A 21,206-nucleotide genomic window follows, 5' to 3' on the forward strand; every position below is an offset into this window, starting at 1 on the left:
ACTTCGGTCCAAAAAAATATATTTTACATTTGTGAATGACTGTACTGATTTAAAAAAAAAGAAAGAAACACGTTTTGGTACTGGGGAATAAAGGGAAACTAACTTTTAAACAAAAAGTGTTTTAGCGAAATGTCTAGATAGTCCTGTGTCTTCAAAATGTTCTTATGAGTTGGTAAGATGCCGTGAAGCCATAATGGTATGGTAACAATCAGGCTGTAACTGGTCTAATTTTAGTCTTCCTAAAATAAGTAGGAATCCAGTAGGTGTTTGAAAATCCTGCACCTCAACTTACTGTCCTCGTCTTCCTGTATACAAACCTTGTGGAATTGAAGACTAGTATGTTTTTTATGACATTCCAGGTAGGTGCTTTATTTGTGTCTTATCGAATAGCCTTTGCGTCAATATCATTGGTAATTGAAGTCAATGCCGTTTTTATTTCAGCTGTAAGAACAAAAAGCATAGGAGTAAACAATTTTCCGTACAAGTGCAGTGCCACTTTGTGAAAATGGCAACGGTTAGGACACCTCTACCATTTACAGAATTTTAGATTTGTTTAATTGCCTATATTTCTTAAATGAAAAGAAAAAAACATATATATTAGGGCATTGGATGGAATCATTGATGTAGAGCAGTGGTGTGGAAACTTTTCCCTGTGCGCACCCCTGCTTGCTCACCTCTGCGGCTCGCGCCTCCCCCCACCCCCCCCCTCATAGCTCGGCCGTTTTACCATAATAACGCATCGCTGGAAGGTAAGGTAAGTGTGTTATAGAGGCCTTGTGTGGCCCTCTGGCATTTAATTTAAATGCCTTGGGGGAGAGCGCAGGACCTCTATAACTGACGCCCCCCCCCAGAAAATCTTGCGCCGCCCAGTTTGCGCACCCCTGCTGTAGGGTACTTTCTGTGCAAGATCTATCCCCATACAAATATAAATGATAAATGCAGCTTTGCCGTATGCTATCACTAGAGCAGCAGATGGTATGCATTACATTTCTATTGCATAGATGGTACATTTTGTATTTTCTAGATTATCCTATGAAGTTATTCTCTGTGACCATATCTATAGCACTTGCAGATTCACCCTATTCAGGTCCTTCTGTCTTTTGTGCCAACTAGGACATACTGTGCAGTTCCTTTTCTGTCCTGTGCCTAGAAAGCATCCTATTGACTGCAGTGATGAAAGCAAAGGAACCTAGGGAAAGATGGGTTCTTTTTTTCCCTCCGGAATGTAATACTGTATCAGTCTTTTTATTTATTTGCTCTTGAATCCCAGTAGATGGGAGGTTTTGTAAATTGCAGTTAGAATGAGATCGTTGGTCCTAAGGACTCTGCAGCAATATACAGTAACTACAACATACATTTAGTCTGCCTTTAATTAAAACAATATGGGGGAGTTTACATACTTTCTCACACACAGAACCAATTACTGTACATTTCTTTTGTGGCACATTTGGCCCTTAAATATTGCAAGTCTTGTTGTTCTTGTAACCTTACGATATAATTCTTTCATTATGCTGTATTGCAGACATGAGTTTTGTCATTTTTACAGGACTGAAGGAAATGAATCAGTTCATTGCTTCAGTGGTCAGCAGTTCACATTTTCCATGCCATAATCCATACAAGAGCTTCTTAACCCTGAAGTGTCCTTTTAATGCTGTTTTCTTCAGCTAGACCGCAATCTATTTTCCCCCTGGAAATGTTAATACTTTCAGTTAGAAAGGAGTGTGGTCTTTGATTCCAGCCTCGCCTGCTACACGACAAGATGTAATTTTTACGAAATTACTTTTATTTTTGTTGTGCCTCCGCTCACCTCCTATTTAAATGAAATATCATTTTTTTTCTCTTCTTGTATAGGTTTTGGGGGTTTTGTATATACGAGAACACCAAAAATTTGTTGTACGATTCCACTTCGGAAAGGGGCAACAAAAATATTTAAAAAAAACTGTATAAACTTACCAATCAGAATTTTTGGGAGCTAGAGGTTTGTGGACGCCCTGACTGACCTGGCCTCACCGCTGCGACCGATAACCGATTTTAAAGGAATGAAGGGAAGTCAATGGTTATTTTCCCGCAAAATTAACACTACTAGAGGTAATTTCCCCTGTGATTCCTATATTGCTGGTTTCCGGAGTGTTTTGTGAGTGTCAGTGAGCGGATTAAGCAACCTGTATATTATTGAGGTATGTGGGAAAGATCTCTGCCAACATACTGCACACTCTCTGACATTCCATAAACTTCACTGTCTAATAAATCTGCATTATCAAATGCTGCTCATCAAGTACCCCAATAAAGCAGCAGTTCTTGCTGCTTGTTTTCTTTTTTTTGGGGGGGGGGGGGGGGGGGCAGAGGTTATTTGGCTTCTATTACCTGAACAGAGGGTGAATAATTTGACCACATGGGTCGACCTTGCACCGGTGGCCAATAGAAAGCTGCATTGAGAGGTGACGTCGTTATTTTATTGCTGACCCCATAGCTATGTTTATAGGTGTTTTTTATTTATTTTTTTTAAAGTCAAGCACCGGCACAATAAACTAAAAAAGTCTCAGGACGGTCAGGAAACGGGTGCTCACCAAATGGTCAAATGACTGGATCAGCCCCAGGGGATCAGCCACCCACTCTCCCTGTTCCGTTACATTTAAAATAAATAAATAATGTGAACTGCTGCTTTAAGAGAGCTTGACTTAAAGCCCCCAATTAATTAAAAATGTGTATGAGAATGTAAGACACTATACAGTACAGATGCCGCCAGACTTGTTTTCCCCATCAACATGGCCAGAAAAGCAATTTCCCACAGTAATTAATTATTACACAGGGGATTTCTGTCAGTGTTTCTGTATTGAAAACGGAGCAGAGAAGGCATGGGGAAGACGACATCTGAGGGCAGCTACTGAGGATGAGAACAGTGCGATTCAGGGTGCACTTTAGACGGTGACAGCTGCAGAGAAGGCCCTGGAAGGTGACAGCTGTGGACGGTCATCAAATGGGCATCTGTAGCACGACTGGCCCATGTCATTTTCTTGTCCTTTGGTGCTGGAAGTATCACAGAGCTTCTCTAGAAGAGAACACTTTAGCACAGGGGTGCGCAAACGTTTGTTTGCGCCCCCCCCACCGATCGCACCCCCCCCCCCCTCTTTACTGGCTCTCTAGCATACTGCACCGACACACTTTATTCGAGCAAATACCCAGTATGTACCTGGCAGATACCTGGAATGCGCCGCTCCTCACCTCTGACAAGCCCCGTTGCGTTTGCCTTCCCAGCCTGGGCTCATGCCTGGCTGACGGGCGGCTGATCTGTTAAATGATAATGATTAGGATTTAATAGGCTGCAATGCTTCGCGTGTCTACCAGATGGCATAAATTCATGAATTGTAATGCAGTATATATATATATATATACTTTGCAGTATTGCAGCCAGCGGGAATAAAATGCTTCAATCCCTGCCTGGAAAATACCTCAATGCACTCGGGCAGAAAACAGTCACAAACCTCAATACACCCGGGTATACCCGAATTCGTGGGACTAGCCGAGCTCGAATAAAGTGTGTCGCCAGTGTAGGCGGCATCATATGATGTCACAACGTCCATTTGACGTTGTGTTGGCAATGCGTTGCTATTTGACCCGCCGCGTTGTCATGACGACACGTCTCCGAAGAGCCAGCTGAGAGCAGGTAAGATAGAGTTACAGAGGCCTCGCGCCTCCCCCGTCATTTAATTTAAATGTTGTGGGGAAGAGAGTGGGGCCTCTGTAAACGCCGCGCCCCCCAATTTGCGCACCCCTGCCGTAGCACCTATTACGGAACAGTGACAAAATTATGACGGATCAGGCTTTCGTGAGTGTAGGGTGGCCTCGACCAGCAGGCGGTGTCCCAAATGTGGAGAATGAACACTTAATGCCTGAGAGAAACTATTGTCAGGGTTTCCGTGTTACTGACTGAATATACAAGGCACCAGAGTTCACTATATACTGTAGAGCTGTGGGGCAGAAGATTTTTTATGTGGGAGGGGGCGCGGCGATTGCAGAGGCCCTGCGCTCTTCCCCCAAGACATTTAAATAAAATGCCGGGGGATCGCATGAGGTCTCTGCAACTATCCTCTCTGCGACGTCATTTGACGCCAGAGACAAGGTAAGGGAGGAGGGGCGTGAGCATGCAGGGGGTGCAGTGGAGAAAGATTGCTCACCCCTGCTTTAGAGTATGTCGTTGTTGTGTGCAACTAACATTTTATTTAGTTGCACAACCTTGTTTATTTACTCACTGACGACTGCAAATATAAAATGTGAGAGAGGTACTGCAATTGTGCACTACCCAACCCCAAACTCCCTGGTGTGGTTTACTTAACCAGATTGCAATGTTTGACGCACTTTGTAGTGTTTGCAACAAGTTACTGTAGTAGCCATGCATTTAAGGAGCTCTCTCGGTAATGTCATTGTCACAGAAGATGCAGCCTGTAGTGTATAAATGAGAACCATTAATTTAGAAAACCGTGCTCTTATTCAGTCCCTTCCCTCACCCAGTTACAATGATTCTAGCAAGAAGTGTTCTTTCCCCAATGCCTATAATTTATCATTATCAAAAAAGAATAGCAATGTTACATTATTGTAGTTGTAACTCTTGTTTTTGCGCCCAATGTGATTATTTTGCTGATTTGCTTACTAAATACATTTGCCCATGGCTCCACAAGGCACGTTCCATCGTGTGAGACAACCCAACGCTAAAGAAATAGTCAAAGGACAGTCCTCGTTCTTTTATTACCAGCTCCATTTAGATGAACGCCGCAAAATAACTTATTGTTATTTAATTCATACTTAACTTTGGAGACCAATTTAAAGGTGAAATCCCACATTTTTCGGACAGAAAACATATTTTTAAGAGTTTAACTTTTTTATTGTTTGTCAGACAAGTGTTTTTTTTTTAATTTACCCTTACCTCACCCTGTTATCAGAGAACCAATAAAGTTAAAGTGTGGTGAGGAGGAGGAGAGGAGGGGATTCCTGCACTTGCTGAGCACACAGCGACATCACACAAAAGGGAGGAGCTAGAAGAAAATCAAACCCCCTCCCAAGTCTAACATTAAAACATTATTCAAAAATACTTTGGGTAAAAGGGGTATAATTCACCCAAATGACACCTCTTAAACATGTCACTGCAATTAGTGGACTTTGGTAGATTGACTAGGGTTGCCAGGTGGCTTTTCAAAAAATACTGGACACAACGGTGAAAAATGCGGTGTGCTGGAAAAGCCGGTGGGGAGGTATGTTATTTATAAATTCTCAGAATGTTATGTAATTTTTTTTTCTAAATTTCACTCCAAGTTTGCACCAATTTGCACCATTTCATATTCTATTTCGTAAAAAAAAAAAAATCTGGCCAGGGTTTGGGGATTGAGCGCCCTCCCAGCATTTTTAAAGAAATAGAATATGAAATGGTGCAAATTGGTGCATACGTGGAGTGAAATTTAGAACAAAAATACATAACGGATCCGATCATTTATAAATAACATACCTGCAGTCATACATGGTGAGTTATACTTAATGCTTCTCTCCCACTACTTCCAAGATTGTGGCAACCCCTCTCATCCTCTAACACCACCACCCCCTCCCCCTTCCTCACCTTCACCCCCTCCCCCTTCCTCACCTTCACCCCCCTCCTTCCTCAACTTCACCCCCCTCCTCCTCCTTCCTCACCTTCACCCCCCTCCTCCTTCCTCAACTTCACCCCCATCCTCCTCCTTCCTCACCTTCACCCCCCTTCTCTTCCTCACCTTCACCCAGTGGTGGGATTCAAAATGTTTAGCAACAGGTTCTCTCTCACGGAGGGAGAAGAGGGGGGAGGGAGAAGAGGGGGGGAGGGAGAAGAGGGGGGGGGAGAGATGTAGGGGGAGAGAGACGTGAGGGGGGGGGGAGAGAGAGACGTGGGGGGGAGAGAGACGTGGGGGGAGAGACGGGGAGAGAGAGAGACGTGGGAGGAGAGAGAGACATGGGGGGAGAGAGAGAGACAAGGGGGAGAGAAAAAGAGAGAACGGGGGGGAGAGAGACGGGGAGGGGGAGTGAAAGAGAGAGATGGGGAGGGTGAGTGAAAGAGACGGGGAGGGTGAGTGAAAGAGAGAGATGGGGAGGGTGAGTGAGGGGGAAGTGGAGAGAAAGAGAGACGGGGGGCGAGAGAGAGACGGGAGGGTGGAGAGAAAGACGGGGGGTGGAGAGAGAGGCCCCCCCTCACATCTCCCCCAGCCCCCCCTCACATCTCCCCCAGCCCCCCCTCACATCTGCCCAGCCCCCCACTCACATCTCCCCCAGCCCCCCCTGACATCTCTTCCAGCCCCCCTCACATTTCTTCCAGCCCTCCTCACATCTCCCCCAGCCCCCCCCACATCTCCCTCAGTCCCCCCCACATCTCCCTCAGCCCCCCCACATCTCCCTCAGCCCCCCCACATCTCCCCCAGACCCCCCTCACATGTCTTCCAGCCCCCCTCACATGTCTTCCAGCCCCCCTCACATCTCTCCCTGACCCACTCACATCTCTCCCTGACCCCCTCACTTCTCACAGGGGTGAGAGATAGGGGGGAGGGAGCAGAGACCAGGGGGGGAGCAGAGAGACCATGGGGAACCACTGAAAATAAGTGCAGCCTGCAACCAGTGCAAACAGGACACAGACAGGAGACACACAGCACACAGACAGGCAGGAGACACACAGCACACAGACACAGGCAGGACCCACAGAGACACATGCAGGAGACACACAGGACACAGCCTCACCTCTCTCTGCTGCACGCGTTTTCTCTGCTCTTTGGCCCCACCCCCAGGCTCCTGCCACCGCCTCCTGTTTGGCTGCATTAAACAGCAGCAGCCAATCAGGATGGAGTAAGCTGCCCAGCCCCTTAGCAGAAGCTCTGCTTTCACCCTTCTCGCACCGGTTCTGCGAACTGAGGAAAATTTAGGTACAGGTTCGCGCGAACCGGCTGAATCCCTCTGCCGCCTTCACCCCCCCCCCCTCATTCCTCACCTTCACCCCCCTCCTCCTTCCTCACCACATCATCATGCTCCTTCCTCACCACCTCCTCATCCTCCTTTTTCATCCTCTCCCCCTCCTGGTATGCTACCTGTGGTTTTGATTATAATGCTATTTTTTTTGTGCCACACAACATTTCGACCTAAATAGGTCTTTCTCAAGTGACTAGGCACTTGAGAGAGACCTATTTAGGTTGAAACGTTGTGTGGCACAAATAAATTAGAATTATAATCAAAACCGTCGAGCGTTGGATCCTTCTTTTCCTGAGTATTGCCCTGGAGTTACTCTGACAGGTACTCCTTGAACCAGCAGCACCGGTAGACTGTACAGGCATACCCCGCTTTAAGGACACTCACTTTAAGTACACTCGCGAGTAAGTACAAGTCGCCCAATAGGCAAACGGCAGCTCACGCATGCGCCTGTCAGCACGTCCTGAACAGCAATACCGGCTTCCTACCTGTACTGAAGCTGTGCGCAAGCGGGGAGACTATAGAGCCTTTTACAAATGCCTTATTTACATCAGTTATGCACGCATATGACGATTGCAGTACAGTACATGCATAAATAAGTGGAAATAAGGTAGTGCTTCACTTTAAGTACATTTTCGCTTTACATACATGCTCTGGTCCCATTGCGTACGTTAATGCGGGGTATGCCTGTATGTATATATATTTTTTCATTGTGGTATGCAGCATACTCCTTTATTTACATGTTACCTGTGGTGGCAGGGACAGAGTGGAACTCTTCTCTCCTCTCCCACATGTAAAGCTGGGAGGAAACTACATTTCCCAGCATGCAAATGGGGGAGCTGTGCATGACGTTGAGCCCTCCCATTGGTTAGTCTTCTCCATAGCTGGGAGAAGGGGATGACGCCTGGTTACCAGACGCTGCTGCCTGCTTCTGAATCGGAGGTAAGTGGGGACGCTGCATCTGGCCACCCTTCACACTCCTGCTGCGCGCACGTCCAGAGAGGGAAAATACCGGACACATACATGTCCGGTATAACATCTCATTTTTTTACCAGACAGATCGGCAAAATACCGGTCTGTCCGGTTAAAAACAGGACACCTGGCAACACTATGTAGACGTATAAACCTCCAATTCCATTAACCTATACTACAGTATCTTATTACACACTCGTATGTCTTCCTAATTACAGTAAATTATTTAACGTCGTAAATTATTTAACAGCAATTAACAGCCTTTTAGGATTGAGGATGGAATCCGTTGCAAATAGCTTACAGATAATTGTAAACGTTTTAGTTTCTTCTATGTTGTGTATTACTTGTGGAATAAAAAAAAGAAACACAGTTAAGTGTGTAACATCTTAAATCAGCAGATGGTAAATTAATATTAGAATTCTGTGCAGGTTTCAAAATACCACTTTGAACACATCTATCTGTTCTGTTATTAAGTATTCATGGCTGTCAAAGGGTGGAGAATCGGGACAACTGTCCCAGACCCGGTGCCTTTGGCGGCTTTGCCTGGCCTATGCAGAAGTTGGACCCGACTTCTGGTAATCGGCTGCCCCATTGGGCTCTCGTTTGTCACCTTCCTGGACACTCTTTCCCTTTGACGCTTGGCCCTTCTCCATCCCCTAAATCAACACTACAGGTACTAAGGGCTCGCACGCCGAATTCCCAGAAAACAAATCATTTAGCAACCCCCTTGCTCAACAATCCGGGGCCCCATGTCAAAGCCAGGTCAGTATCCTGGGCCCCGTACAAGCTGTTGGCAAGCCTGTAAATGTGCTAATACATTTGTTTATTTGATGGGGCTAGTGTATAGAGCAGATCAGTGTGTTATGGGGGAGTGGTATAGAATAAAATGATATACAAACAAAAAGATGAAACAAAACATATTTACATTAAAACACATGTGTAGGAGGACGCGTGCAGAGGTATGCAATGGAGACTTGTTAAGGTGAAATTAAATAAGGGTTTTATTGCGCCTGTTTCTTTAACATAAGAAATCATCCAAACATATTCAAGTAAGGTGCTTCAAACAAAGCTTCTGTTCACTTGGGAGTATGTCTAGTGAAACCTATGCAGTCTACAACTCCCTTTAGATTAGCATGTCTTGATATGTGCAGATACAAAGTCTTATAAAGTAAAGTCTTATCTGTTTTCTTGTAGTTGGAGGGAAAGTCTTCTCTTTTCCTGTGTTGCTGCCTTTTTCCTCAGGCTATATCAGGATTCAGGTTCAGAAGTGCTTTCCCCTGTGTCTTGCAAGCAGCGTGCAGTTTTTCTTCTGGCAGGCTCAAGACATCTGTTCCTATGGTCAGTCCCACTACTTGTGATACTGAGGAACAATCTCCCTTCCTGTCTCAAATGGAGGTTTTTCTTAGAAACCTAATCAGCCAGGTGGTGTTGGTTAATGGACTACCAGCAGTTAACCACCACACTGCTGGATTAGAGGCACATTTCCTGAACAGGGATAACTCCCCTGTTACAACATGATACTGTACAAGAGGGCTGTGTTAGAAGCTTATAATAAAGTAAATATCCATGTAATATAAATATAAATGTAGTTTGTGCTTTTTGCACATGCATACTTGGTGTTGCATGGGTATTTTATGAATGTGAGCCATTGTAGGTGTTGTGCTGTCATTAGAATGAAACCATCCTAGGCCACAGTTGGAGCAATCTGATTATTATTATCCAAGCTTTAGAGAGTGCCAGGGCCTGTAAGCCCTGAGCCATGGATTGGGAAGGCTTCTTTCTGCTCAAAATACAACAGCATGGCAGATATCATGCTAGCATAATTAAGTGTACCCACATCAATAGAAAATAATTTTTTTTCTATTTTCAAATCGGCATCAGGCAGAACAAACCCCACTTTTATCTCTTTTCACAAAACATACTTTATACTCAGCAGGCACAAGATATCACCACATGTGCTCTGATAGAAGACAGGAACTTATCTCCCAACTCCTTCTCAATTATTCAAAAGAAAGGCATGCAGGCTCAAAATAATAATCAGGAAAATTCCATCCGCACTGAGACAGCCAGAAAACTCTATGCTTAATACAAACCGAGAAAAGCGTGTGTGTGTGTGTGTGTGTGTGTGTATATATATATATATATATATATATATATATATATATATATGTATATATATATACATATATGTATATATATGTATAATATATGTATATATATATATATATATATATATATATATATATATATAAAAGGAAAGAGAAAGAAACAGGCGCACACCTAGTGCATTACCACAATAAAAATGTATTGAATGAACATAAAATCTAACAAATGCCCACTCACAAAAGTACAGCAAATATAAGCGTGTATGAGATAGGCTCTCATGTGCCATGCAGCTCAATCACCAGCGTCCGTCCGCAATCAATGGCGTCGTCACGTGGATCAGCTCCGTGAAACCGGAACCGGAAAAGGGGTCCTTCGCCTTCAGTGTATCATCGTATTGGTCCCTCCAGGAAACAGACACCTCCAGTATAGCAAATGTATGAGGTTGTAAGCCGGGAGAGCAGCACACGGGAGCCAAAGTTCTACAGTCAACCTGCAACAGTGCTTGTGGGCAAATGGCGGCCAGAATCTAGCCACGCCCTACGCGTTTCGTCATCAAATGGTGCCATTTGTATCCCCCTGAGGAAGGTCCCATTCTGTAGGACCGAAACGTTGGGTTTCTGGATGTATTTTTGCTTTCACTAATACACTTTGATTTTCAACATTGAGTGCTGTCTCTTGTTTACCAATCCTTGGAACGGTAACGTATAACTACATTCTCTATATGGGACGTGCACCTGTGGCTTACCAGCACCTATTGGAGTGCCAACTGCCTTATCTGACTATATATATATATATCCATACACTGTATATCCCCCTTTTTAATGGTGGATCTTCTCATTTTGCTGCAGGTAAGGAAGCTATTATGGTTCTTCCCCCTCATACAGAGGTATAGGGAACAGAATGCAGTGTAGTGTAGGACTTGCACATGGTTTACCTTGACAATTTGGTGTGCAAGCTTATGATGCTTTGGCCAAAATATCTAACTAAAAAAAACATATTTTATCAGTATTCGCATTATTATTAGTACTGAAGCATTAGTTCTTGTGATTATTACCATGCATGTTTTGTCATTTGTATGTAGCACTGGGCACCCCCTGTTGTTTGTTATATATATATATATATATATATGTATATATATATATATGTATATATATATATATATATATATATATATATATATATATATATGTATATATATATGTATATATATATATATATGTTATATATATATATGTGTGTGTGTATATATATATATATCCAATAAAGAATATCACTTGTGAGCACATTCACATGTCTTAGACAGGTCTGCAACTCTGCCTTTCCCTTGGGAACCCTTTTTTTTTGGTCTGGCGAGTAGCATTTTTTATAATTTGTCGAACCCTGGTAAGGACTTTTAATAAAAAGAAGAAAAAAAAGGTCCTAAACAGGAGTGAAACCTTTGCAGTGCCTTTATAAATGTGATGGAGCTGAGCACTCCGATGGTTGAAACTGCTCCCTCCACTTCTGGATCTGGTGACTTAACCGCATCATGTGATCGCTCCATGAACAATCCCATGACGTGGAAGTGCTGGGGGACCCTTGTCACTGAAAATGTCAAAACATTCTACACTGATTTTTACCCACCACCTCTAAATGAATCTCTTCTTGCGCTTTACAACGCCATTTTTATTTTTACGTACTGTACTCCATATTTAAATGTAAATGCTTACATATCCTGAACGAAGTGTTCCCAGGAATAAAATGGATCTCCCTTCAGAGCCCAGTGCAGTCTGTAGGTTACCATGTTATACCTTAGAAGCTGGAGATGAAGAAAATCATGATATTCAACACAAAAAAATAAATTAAAAAAAAACATTACAATAAATAAAAAAGAGCAGGGCGTAAACATTATCTGAGTTGAACTCGCATAGACTTCTGCTGGAGATTGCTGCTTGCAATTTTTTTTTTGTTTCAGTTTCTCTGAACTGGGTTTTCCCTTTAGAGCTGATCCGTGGTCCTACCACCTCCTGGTTCCGATTTGACGACCAGGTTTGTCCACTTGGCAAGAATTCAATGGCTGTGGGCTCGGGGCTTGCTCCCGCAGCCAATGAAAAGTTGCAACGCCATCAGGAATTGACTACTTTCCATTCATGACCATATTTCACGTTTTCGGTCTCAAAACGGGAACAGAAAAAATGAGGGGTCGCCGGAGGTTGGGGTACCACAGGTCAGCTCTGTTCAGGTTTAAAAAAAATAATATTATATATATAATTGGGAGGAATTGCTGCTTTGAGGTGTTTATAAAATGCTTGTCTGTTAACGTGGCCTTTTTGTTTAAAGGTGCTTCCCCATATAAAGTAGCATTGTAGTTTAATAAAAAAAAATTGGGGCTGTGCCAAGATTTTGATCCATTCCTTGTTTCCTGATGGGTATTTTTCTTTTGAGGTTTTTTCTTTCCAGCTCTAAAGTGTAGTTCTAAATGTATCTACTTTAATGCTTCCTCATTGTCCCTTCCACCTGCCTGTAATTAGTTCTTACAAACTTCCTCTTTTAATTGCTTCATTGTTTTTCACATTAATCTCAATCACTCAGGCACTAATCCAGATGTAAACAGCTGTAGAACTGCTAACTCCACAGTCTTGCTGTGTGTCCTATATATAGTCATATAAATCTCACCCACTACTCCAGTCCTCTTGGAGTTGCTTGTGACTGCACTTGGGAAACTGTGAGAAGGGGCTCAATCAAGCTCTGCTGCCAATGCTTGCAGGTATCACTCATTGAATCTGTTCTCCCACAGCTTTATCCTATGCCACACTGCAGAACTACTTCCTAAGACATCGCATACCTCTATCCATTTTGTGTGGGGCATACGGGGACACAGGGAGAGCAACGGGGGCACATTAATGGACACAACCGTGAGATGGAGAAAAATACCATAAGCAAGGAAGCACAGGGGGACAGGAAGTAGGGAGAGACAATGGGTTTAAGGAGGAAAATGGATATATAAGATTGTATAGGGAGGTCAAATGAAGGAAGAGACAAAAGGGGGGTTTATAATTAAATTGGGATAGTGCCAATTGGGGCACTATCACGGTTTAATAAAGAACCCCTAAGGGGTGGGGGAAGGGATACAAAGAGAAGAAAGAAATACAGAAGTGGAAGAGCGACACGTCGGCTTAGAGCGAGAAATGGAGATAAGGGCAGACAGAGATAAGAAAAGGGCGGCAGATGGGGTATACATCTAAAGAGATGGACAGCACGGCATCAGGAGAGGAACAGGAGGAGAGGGGTGGAACACAGAGATGAGAATGGCAGACAAGGGGCATGCTGAGTGTACAGGAGGAAATAAGACAGGAGGGAAAGGGATAGACAGGACATACAGTAGTTTGCCATTTAGGATTGAACCTTCAAATTAGATCACTTTGTCTTAAAGTAAATTATATACCATCTATCCCCTTAGCTTTTTATAGTAAATTACCTGTACAAACTTGTTTTTTTTTTTCCTTTTTTGCTTCATCCGGCAGCGTCTTACATAGTGTTTTGTGGCTGCTATGATTCACGGAAGTTGCTAAACGTTGTCAACAGTTTAAAAGGCAGAGCTATATTGAGTTGTGTGAGAAAAACAAACAGCCCAGAAATAAAATACTGTGCAAAGTAGGACACATTTTTGGCTGCAGCAAATACTCCCAAGTTTGTGGTATTTGTCCAGTACATGTTTTCCTAAAAACTACCAATACCGTTTTGTACATTCTGGCCAATATGTAAAAAAAAAGTTCTGCAAGGGTGATTTGGGAGGAAAATAAGAGCTTTAATCTCCCTATATCATGCATCAAGTTGAGGGGACACTTTGTTTCTCATAGTATAATGAATTCTCACCAAAGCTTAGATTTTCTTTGGAGCAATGATTTCTACCGGTCTACTGTTGGCCATGTAATTGGCAATTGTAGAATATAGCACTGTAAAGGCAACAACACAACACTAATGTGATCCTCAGGGCTACATTTGGAGAGGGGTTATATTTGATGAAATGTATTATCAGTTTTCTTATATAATAAGGGTAATTTACTTAATCTGGTCACTAAACAGTTAAAAAAAATCTTTCCACTGCATCAAGTTGTGCCACGGTTAATCAGCTCCTACATATGTTTCATTTGACCATGGTTTATGAACTCATTGATTCCTACTTTTCTCTTACATTCTTCTACAGATCCATCCCTTCTATTCAATATAGTGATAAGCCGGGGACTACACATGTATTCACTTAAAAGGAAGTTGATCTATCATCAACTGTGTATAACTCAGCTTTGCACTATAAAAACAGAATATCCCAAAAGTATGCTTTATATCCTGTATAATGAATAGATGATTTGGAACTGAGGTGGGTAAACCAATAGAAATATCTCCTCTTTGTGGCAAGATTACCCTCATTTTGGCGAGTGCTGTATCTAAAGGGGTCTTTTTCACTTGCTTTGGCAAGTTTTTGTTGCTCTATTTACCTATACCCCTGGCATCACCTACTAGCTACAGACTGTAGCAAGAGCTCCTCTCCTCCCCTTACCCCTTTTATCAACCATGGCAAGATTATCCAACGTATTTAGTACTTTTGAAGCTCTTTCTGGACAAACTAGTCTTGGGATGACCAATACGGTCATATCTAGTATCACACATTTGGGAATGTTTCTTTCCTTTTTCCCCCATTTTACATCTGATTAACATTAGTGGCAAACCCTCCATCAAATGTAAGTTTCATAGAAATGTCAAAAGAATTTTGTGCAGGGCCATTTAAACATGGCCTCAGTTTGTGAATTTTCTGAGAGATACCATATAACACAGGTCATATAGAACGCATGAAATCTTTGAACTAGCCCTACAGAAAAGTAATATGTAAAGAAAATTCAGTGGTGTTCTTGTTGTGGTTTTAGGAGTTTAACGCGTAAGCCCACATTTGGAAATACCTTATTTCATTGGCATTAAAATTGGTATGCAATGTGTTCTGTGCATGAATACTGTCATGTTATTGCAAATGATGGGATCTGGTGTGTTAGTTGACTAAACAATGTGAATGAGATGCAGGAGACAGAATCAAACCAATACATCTAACAACAAATCCTTGCCATTTAATTTATAGTATCTCATCTCCCAGTCAATGCACTAGTTGTCTTATTCATGTTCATTTAGGTTGTAATTAAATGTTTCCGATACTAACCTCACTTGTTGACTCACTCTTACACTTTGGGAATTCTACCCATAGTTGCATTCAAAGACCTTTGCTGTATTTTGAACTTGTAATTATTCCAGCCAGCAACTGGTACTGTAATTAGAAGACTGCATTCTGTCATCCTTGACCCAGAATGATAACGTTTATAGCCATGTATTTGTATAGAGAGTTTGGTACAGTATAAGCACTGTACTACAGAACAAACAAATAGATTTAATGTGTAGGTGTTCTGTTTCAAAGCTACTAAATTAGAGGGTCATGTTCAACTGCAGTTATTGCTTTATTTAAAATAATAATAATAGCCAGGAAGCTTTTACTAGCTCATACTGTACTGATTATGTTAAGGAGGCACTATTTTTAAAAGACTTAAAGCGACAATACTGGCTGCTTGTGTTTTTTGTTTTTTAGCTCCTTTTTTGTGTAGGATGACAACCAGGGGTCCCCAGAACTGAACCGTGCTGCTTTCAGCTTTGGTGACCCACTAGTTCCTGAGATACTTGCTGATAAAGGTACTTGCTTTCAGTTCAGGAAAACAACCATGATTTCAATCTCCCCTGGACCAATAGGAAGCCACATTGCGACTTCCTTTTGGTCCGAGTGACAAGGGAGATTTAAAAACCAGGACGTAGCGCTGGTACCTTTACTGGCAAGTGTCTAGGGGACGAGGTGGTTCAGCCCTGAGGATCCACAGATTCCTACCATGTTAAAAAATAAATAAATTAAAAATTTATCATACATGCGTCAATGTAGAAATGTAAACAAGTCAATTCAAAATAAATACATTTAAGTCGTAGAAAAAAAATATATACCAGTTACAGACTATAGGTTGACCCCTTTGCTTGCCCATCCATCTGTTCTAATGTGTCTAAGTCTCACGAAAATCACAATTGAAGTCAGGGATGGCGTTGAATAGTTGCTATTGCTGTTGATGGAATAAGGACCAAAGTGTGTAGACTACACCAGAACTGTCCAAGTAGTAGCTTTAGATGTTTACAAATCCAGGATCTCCAGCACTTATTTTTTCAAGGCCATAAATAATTGCTGCACCTGGGAAAGAGAAGGTGGGAGGTAGAATGCCTAGGATGTCTTCATGATATTAAAATTCTGGTCATACATGGATACAGCTCTGCAGGTACTGTAGCTGGGACATATTAAAAGGTCAATTGGAAAAAAGGTACAGTACACCAAGGCAAGTTAAAAGTCATAATTATATATATTTACTAAGCAGTCTTCTGCCATAAGACACCATCTGGCTCGTTGACTTAATTGGGCTGTAAAATATCTTGCAGCACAGGAAGGTGTCTTATAGCAGAAGACTGCCTAGTAAATATGGCCCTAAATGTCTATGCAAGTTGATAGATTTATGTCACTAGAGACCTTATAAAGATCCCATTAAGGACCAAAATGCCAAACAAATATACCTGTTTGATTACCAAGAGTGAAAAGGGAGACCAAAAAGCGCACCAGCACAAACGGAGCAGGAAGAAACCAGGACAAAAAAATTATTAAAAGGGCACTTTAATGTGGCAAAAGACCCATCCAATGCATTTCGAACGTCGCAGCGTTCTTTTTCCTTGAAAAAGAACGCTGCGACGTTCGAAATGCATTGGATGGGTCTTTTGCCACATTAAAGTGCCCTTTTAATAATTTTTTTGTCCTGGTTTCTTCCTGCTCCGTTTGTGCTGGTGCGCTTTTTGGTCTCCCTTTTCCCTGTATTGCATTGAGTAGCTGCACAGCCTGCCTGCCTGCCCTACCAGGATGTGAGTATTTGCATATTTTTCAGGGGAACCTGCCAATGAGACTGATGGTGAGTGGGTTGCACCACACACCACCTGTCTTCAGGAGGATAGTACCCATTATATGACACAATAGGTACTATATCAATTGTTAGTACCCTGGTACAGTGGTCTGGCTTATTATCATTTTGAGATATACCTGCATTTGAGCGCTTCAGCTATTTTCCATGATTACCAAGAGTGCCTACGTTACTATATATGGTTTTGATGCCCTAATGTTTTTTTTATTCACCAGAGATGTGGTAAAGTAGAAAACAGTGCAAATGCAGAAATTTGTACATTATCAAACTACCCGTTAACTGTTTGTTGATCCCGAAATCCCAAATGAACTCGGCATCACACAGAGAAAAGTATCTTAATACATAAATTCATCTCTATGCACAAGCCTGTGGGGACAGATTTCAAGGCAGTTTTGGCAAATACAGGCATACCCCGGTTTAAGGACACTCACTTTAAGTACACTCGCGAGTAAGTACATCTCGCTCAATAGGCAAACGGCAGCTCACGCATGCGCCAGTCAGCACGTCCTGAACAGCAATATCAGCTCCCTACCTGTACCGAAGCTGTGCGCAAGCGGGGAAACTATAGAGCCCGTTACAAATGCCTTATTTACATCAGTTATGCACGTATATGACGATTGCAGTACAGTACATGCATCGATAAGTGGGAAAAAGGTAGTGTTTCACTTTAAGTACATTTTCGCTTTACATACATGCTCTGGTCCCATTGCGTACATTAATGTGTGGTATGCCTGTAGCATCCTTTTCATCTTGTATCTCTTAGCATCCATGTGTCAAGGCACATTGAGGTTCAGTTCATGAAAGCGTAATTGAGCAAAGACAACCATTAATTTGAATTAACATTTTTGCGTGATCTCTAAACACCTATTCATGTATCTTGACTCCAATTTTGCTGCATGTCAGGGTGCGGTTTTGCAATACTGTAGAAGGTGTTAGGAGTAAATTAAATGACGCACATAAAGGGATAGTCTGTGCACTTGTGTTTCACATTTTACTATCGGCAAACCTTATTTGTATTGTTGTCGCGTTACCATGCAGAGCTAAAAACTTGCACAAAATGGAGAAAAAAGCATTTTTACATTTGACCCAAACACAGGCAGAAAATGATGCAGTGCATCAAGCCAAAGCCTTTCTTTACAGGTTTATTTTTTTTTACATTAGTACATCAACCCTCATTCGGCTGTTATACACAGACGGGAAGTTTATATGCACATATTATCACAACAGCAAGGTGAGTATTTCATTAAACATGTATTTGACACCGCTTAATAATAGACCTGTTTTAATGAAATACGAGGAAGACAGTCAACTAACTGTGTGATTAGACTCTAGACTCTAAAATGCGTAATTTAAAAAGTGTTTGAAGATCAACTTTGGTCTTCGATTTCTGAAATCCTGAAGTCACTGCTCTCACTGAGTGTATCTCTATTTTAAATCTGGTCAGAAACTCTTTAACTGCTTGGGAGTGAAAGAATAATAAATTAGATCATGTAGTGGGGAACATGGTACAATGTATAGGGTTTTGCAGTAGAATGGCACAGTGACTAATGTTCCTGTTTATTGACTTTGCTGCTCAGTTATGCAGTGGATTCCCTTCTAGCAGTGTAGGGGTTTGCATGGCTGGCTAGGCTTTGTCTGGTCCCTTGGTCTGTAACAACATTGCCATTGGAACTATTTGTTTATTGCTTAGCCTAGTCTCTGAGACAGCTCCAGTGATGAATAACAGGTTCCTATTTTGCTTTAGTAGCCTTTACAAGGTCATCATTTAGAATACTTGTCAATAAGCTTATAATTCACCTTTCCTTTCCTCTTTCACTTCCTCCCACAGGGAAACTGTGTAAACCTGACTGAGGCTCTGACACTCTATGAAGAACAGCTGAACATGCTTTATTGTCCTGTGGAATTCTCTAAGGAGATAGTATGTGTTCCCTCCTACATGGAATTGTATCCTTTTGTAAATGTGAGCTCAGAATCAGGAATATGTGACTAGGGCAGACTGCTTTGAAGGTATTACTAAAAATGTATGTGCTGTGAGATAATATTTGGGTTGAGAAAATGTAAAAAAAAGTTAGCGCTCTTAACATACTGTATGCATCTTTGTTTTTACATGTTCTTACCTGGTTCTGCTTATTACCCCCAAACCATGCATTCTTGCAGCCATGTGGGCTATCCTTTTTCTTTTTTTTATTGCATATCATTTCTATTTATTCTAAACTTTAAAGTAGCAGTTACTTTTTAAGAGATGTTTTTAATCACAAATACAAAGTTTAAGGGCCGATTTCTATATTGTCCTAAGTGGATGTTTGGGCAGTTTTCGAATGAAAATCCCCCCTAAAGTCCATGGGAGTTTCAGATGAAAACAGCCCAAACGGCCGCTTGGGATTATATAGACTTACTTACCCCCTAAGATCCTGTTTGATACATTCAATACATATTGTCTTAGCACTCTGGTGAGAAACGCCAAACCCCTTATTTCTTGAATACATTGATTAGAATGTATGTATGTTGATCTTTATTTATATTGTGCCATTAATGTACATAACGCTTCACAGCAGTAATACACGTGATAATCATATAAATAACAAATAACACATAATGGGAAGAAGTGCTTTCAGACATAAAAGTGTATTTTAGGAAAAGGAGTCCCTGTCCCGAAGAGCTTACAATCTAATTGATAAAACTTAAAGCCCTAATTGAGCACCAGAAATATTAAAGTTGAATCCATTAGTTGTAACATCTTACAAATAACACCATCATTTTTACAGGAGTAAACATTACGTTACGTTTAGTGTATACTGTCTTATGATTAATGGGCATTAACTTAAGTTATCGTCGCATTAGATAACACTTGGTTCCAAAACAGAACTGTGTATATATCCCATAGTCCCATTTCACTAAAGGGTGTGTCATTGTTTGCAAACTCACAAACACGGGTACGTAGATAATGAGTAGTTTATTGCCTGTACAGCATAGCGTATGATCATACACAAAAGTCAATGAGACTCTCTGCCAGGGAAGGCCCATACATATGTGCATCTCTTTGTCTACCAAAAGTTGCTAGGCAGAATATGATAATCACTCCTTAATTCTTAAACCAATCATTTTACAGATCATTAAAACTGGATTAAAACAGCGCTCTATAGGAATCAGGTACTTCTAGATACCAGGAATGGGGGCGTTACTTCAAGCACAGTCGTAAATCTACTATGAGCGAAACTCATTCATACCTCACACACATTCTTACACACAAAATGGACACTAAAGACATAACAGAACAGATAAAATGGAAACAGAACATCACCATCAATTCTTCTCCAGAGACCCCCCCCCCAGTCTATTTTAGTAATATATCATCCATTTCAACAGTATATTAATCTCAGCAATATTATTTCATCAGGTGCTATGCTTCAGCCACATCTTAACTCCCACATATAAAGATTAGGATAATTTAGAGGATATGGGCCTACGGGGGTGTCACGTACGACCCCCTGCTAGCACACGACCTGCATACGGGACAAGGGTTAATACCGACGCTCGCAAGCACACCCACTCTTCACCTCCGCAAAGGTCCGTCAAATGGACAGTATCCCCTCTAACAGGATCAAGGATCAATACACAACCCGCAAGCTGCCCCACTCTTCACCCCCTCAAGGGTCCCTCAAATGAGTTGTAGCTCTCTTCAAGCCGTCCCAATATACTACCGCCACAAACAGCACACAAGTGAGCACGTAACTTTAGATATGCAACCAGGGTTAATACACAAAGGCTTCTCTAGCAACCCCCCTTTCTCCTCTGCAAGTCTTAACCCCTACTCAATTGCACATCATATCTATCCACTGCCACCACCTGAGGTTATGCAGATATGATAAAAGATCTTAGACTAAAATATCCGCCAGGGCCTCAGGTCCCTGTTTATTGTAGGAAAAACTATGCACTCTAACACACAAAATCAGTTGTAGTAACATGTGCCCGAATTCGTAAGTTATTCTCTCCAGTGCGCGCATTAGTTCATTCAGAGCCCAAAGCATTACTTATTAAATGTTTTAATATATATAAAAATACAGTGCTTAGATTACAGAAAAGGTATTACAAAATAAACATACAGTTATTACAATATAAGGCAGAACAGCTTCTTAAAATAAAATG

General features: G+C 41.8%; 1 protein-coding gene across 2 annotated transcripts in view; it reads left to right on the forward strand.

The window, feature by feature from the left end:
* SMS (spermine synthase) overlaps window positions 1-21,206 on the forward strand; it is a 154,381-nt gene that overhangs the window by 112,821 nt on the left and 20,354 nt on the right. Inside the window, exons 10-11 of one of the 2 annotated variants that reach the window (XR_012799803.1) lie at window positions 18,222-18,291; window positions 18,889-19,004. Coding sequence is in view for 1 of the 2 variants with exons in the window: in XM_075589360.1 (XP_075445475.1) it covers window positions 18,889-19,004 (116 nt within the window). In the remaining variant the exon portion in view is untranslated. The remainder of the gene's footprint in view (window positions 1-18,221; window positions 18,292-18,888; window positions 19,005-21,206) is intronic. The other variant, XM_075589360.1, reaches the window with a different exon arrangement.

The sequence above is a fragment of the Ascaphus truei genome, chromosome 3, assembly GCF_040206685.1.
Source record: "Ascaphus truei isolate aAscTru1 chromosome 3, aAscTru1.hap1, whole genome shotgun sequence".
Taxonomy (NCBI): Eukaryota; Metazoa; Chordata; class Amphibia; order Anura; family Ascaphidae; genus Ascaphus; species Ascaphus truei.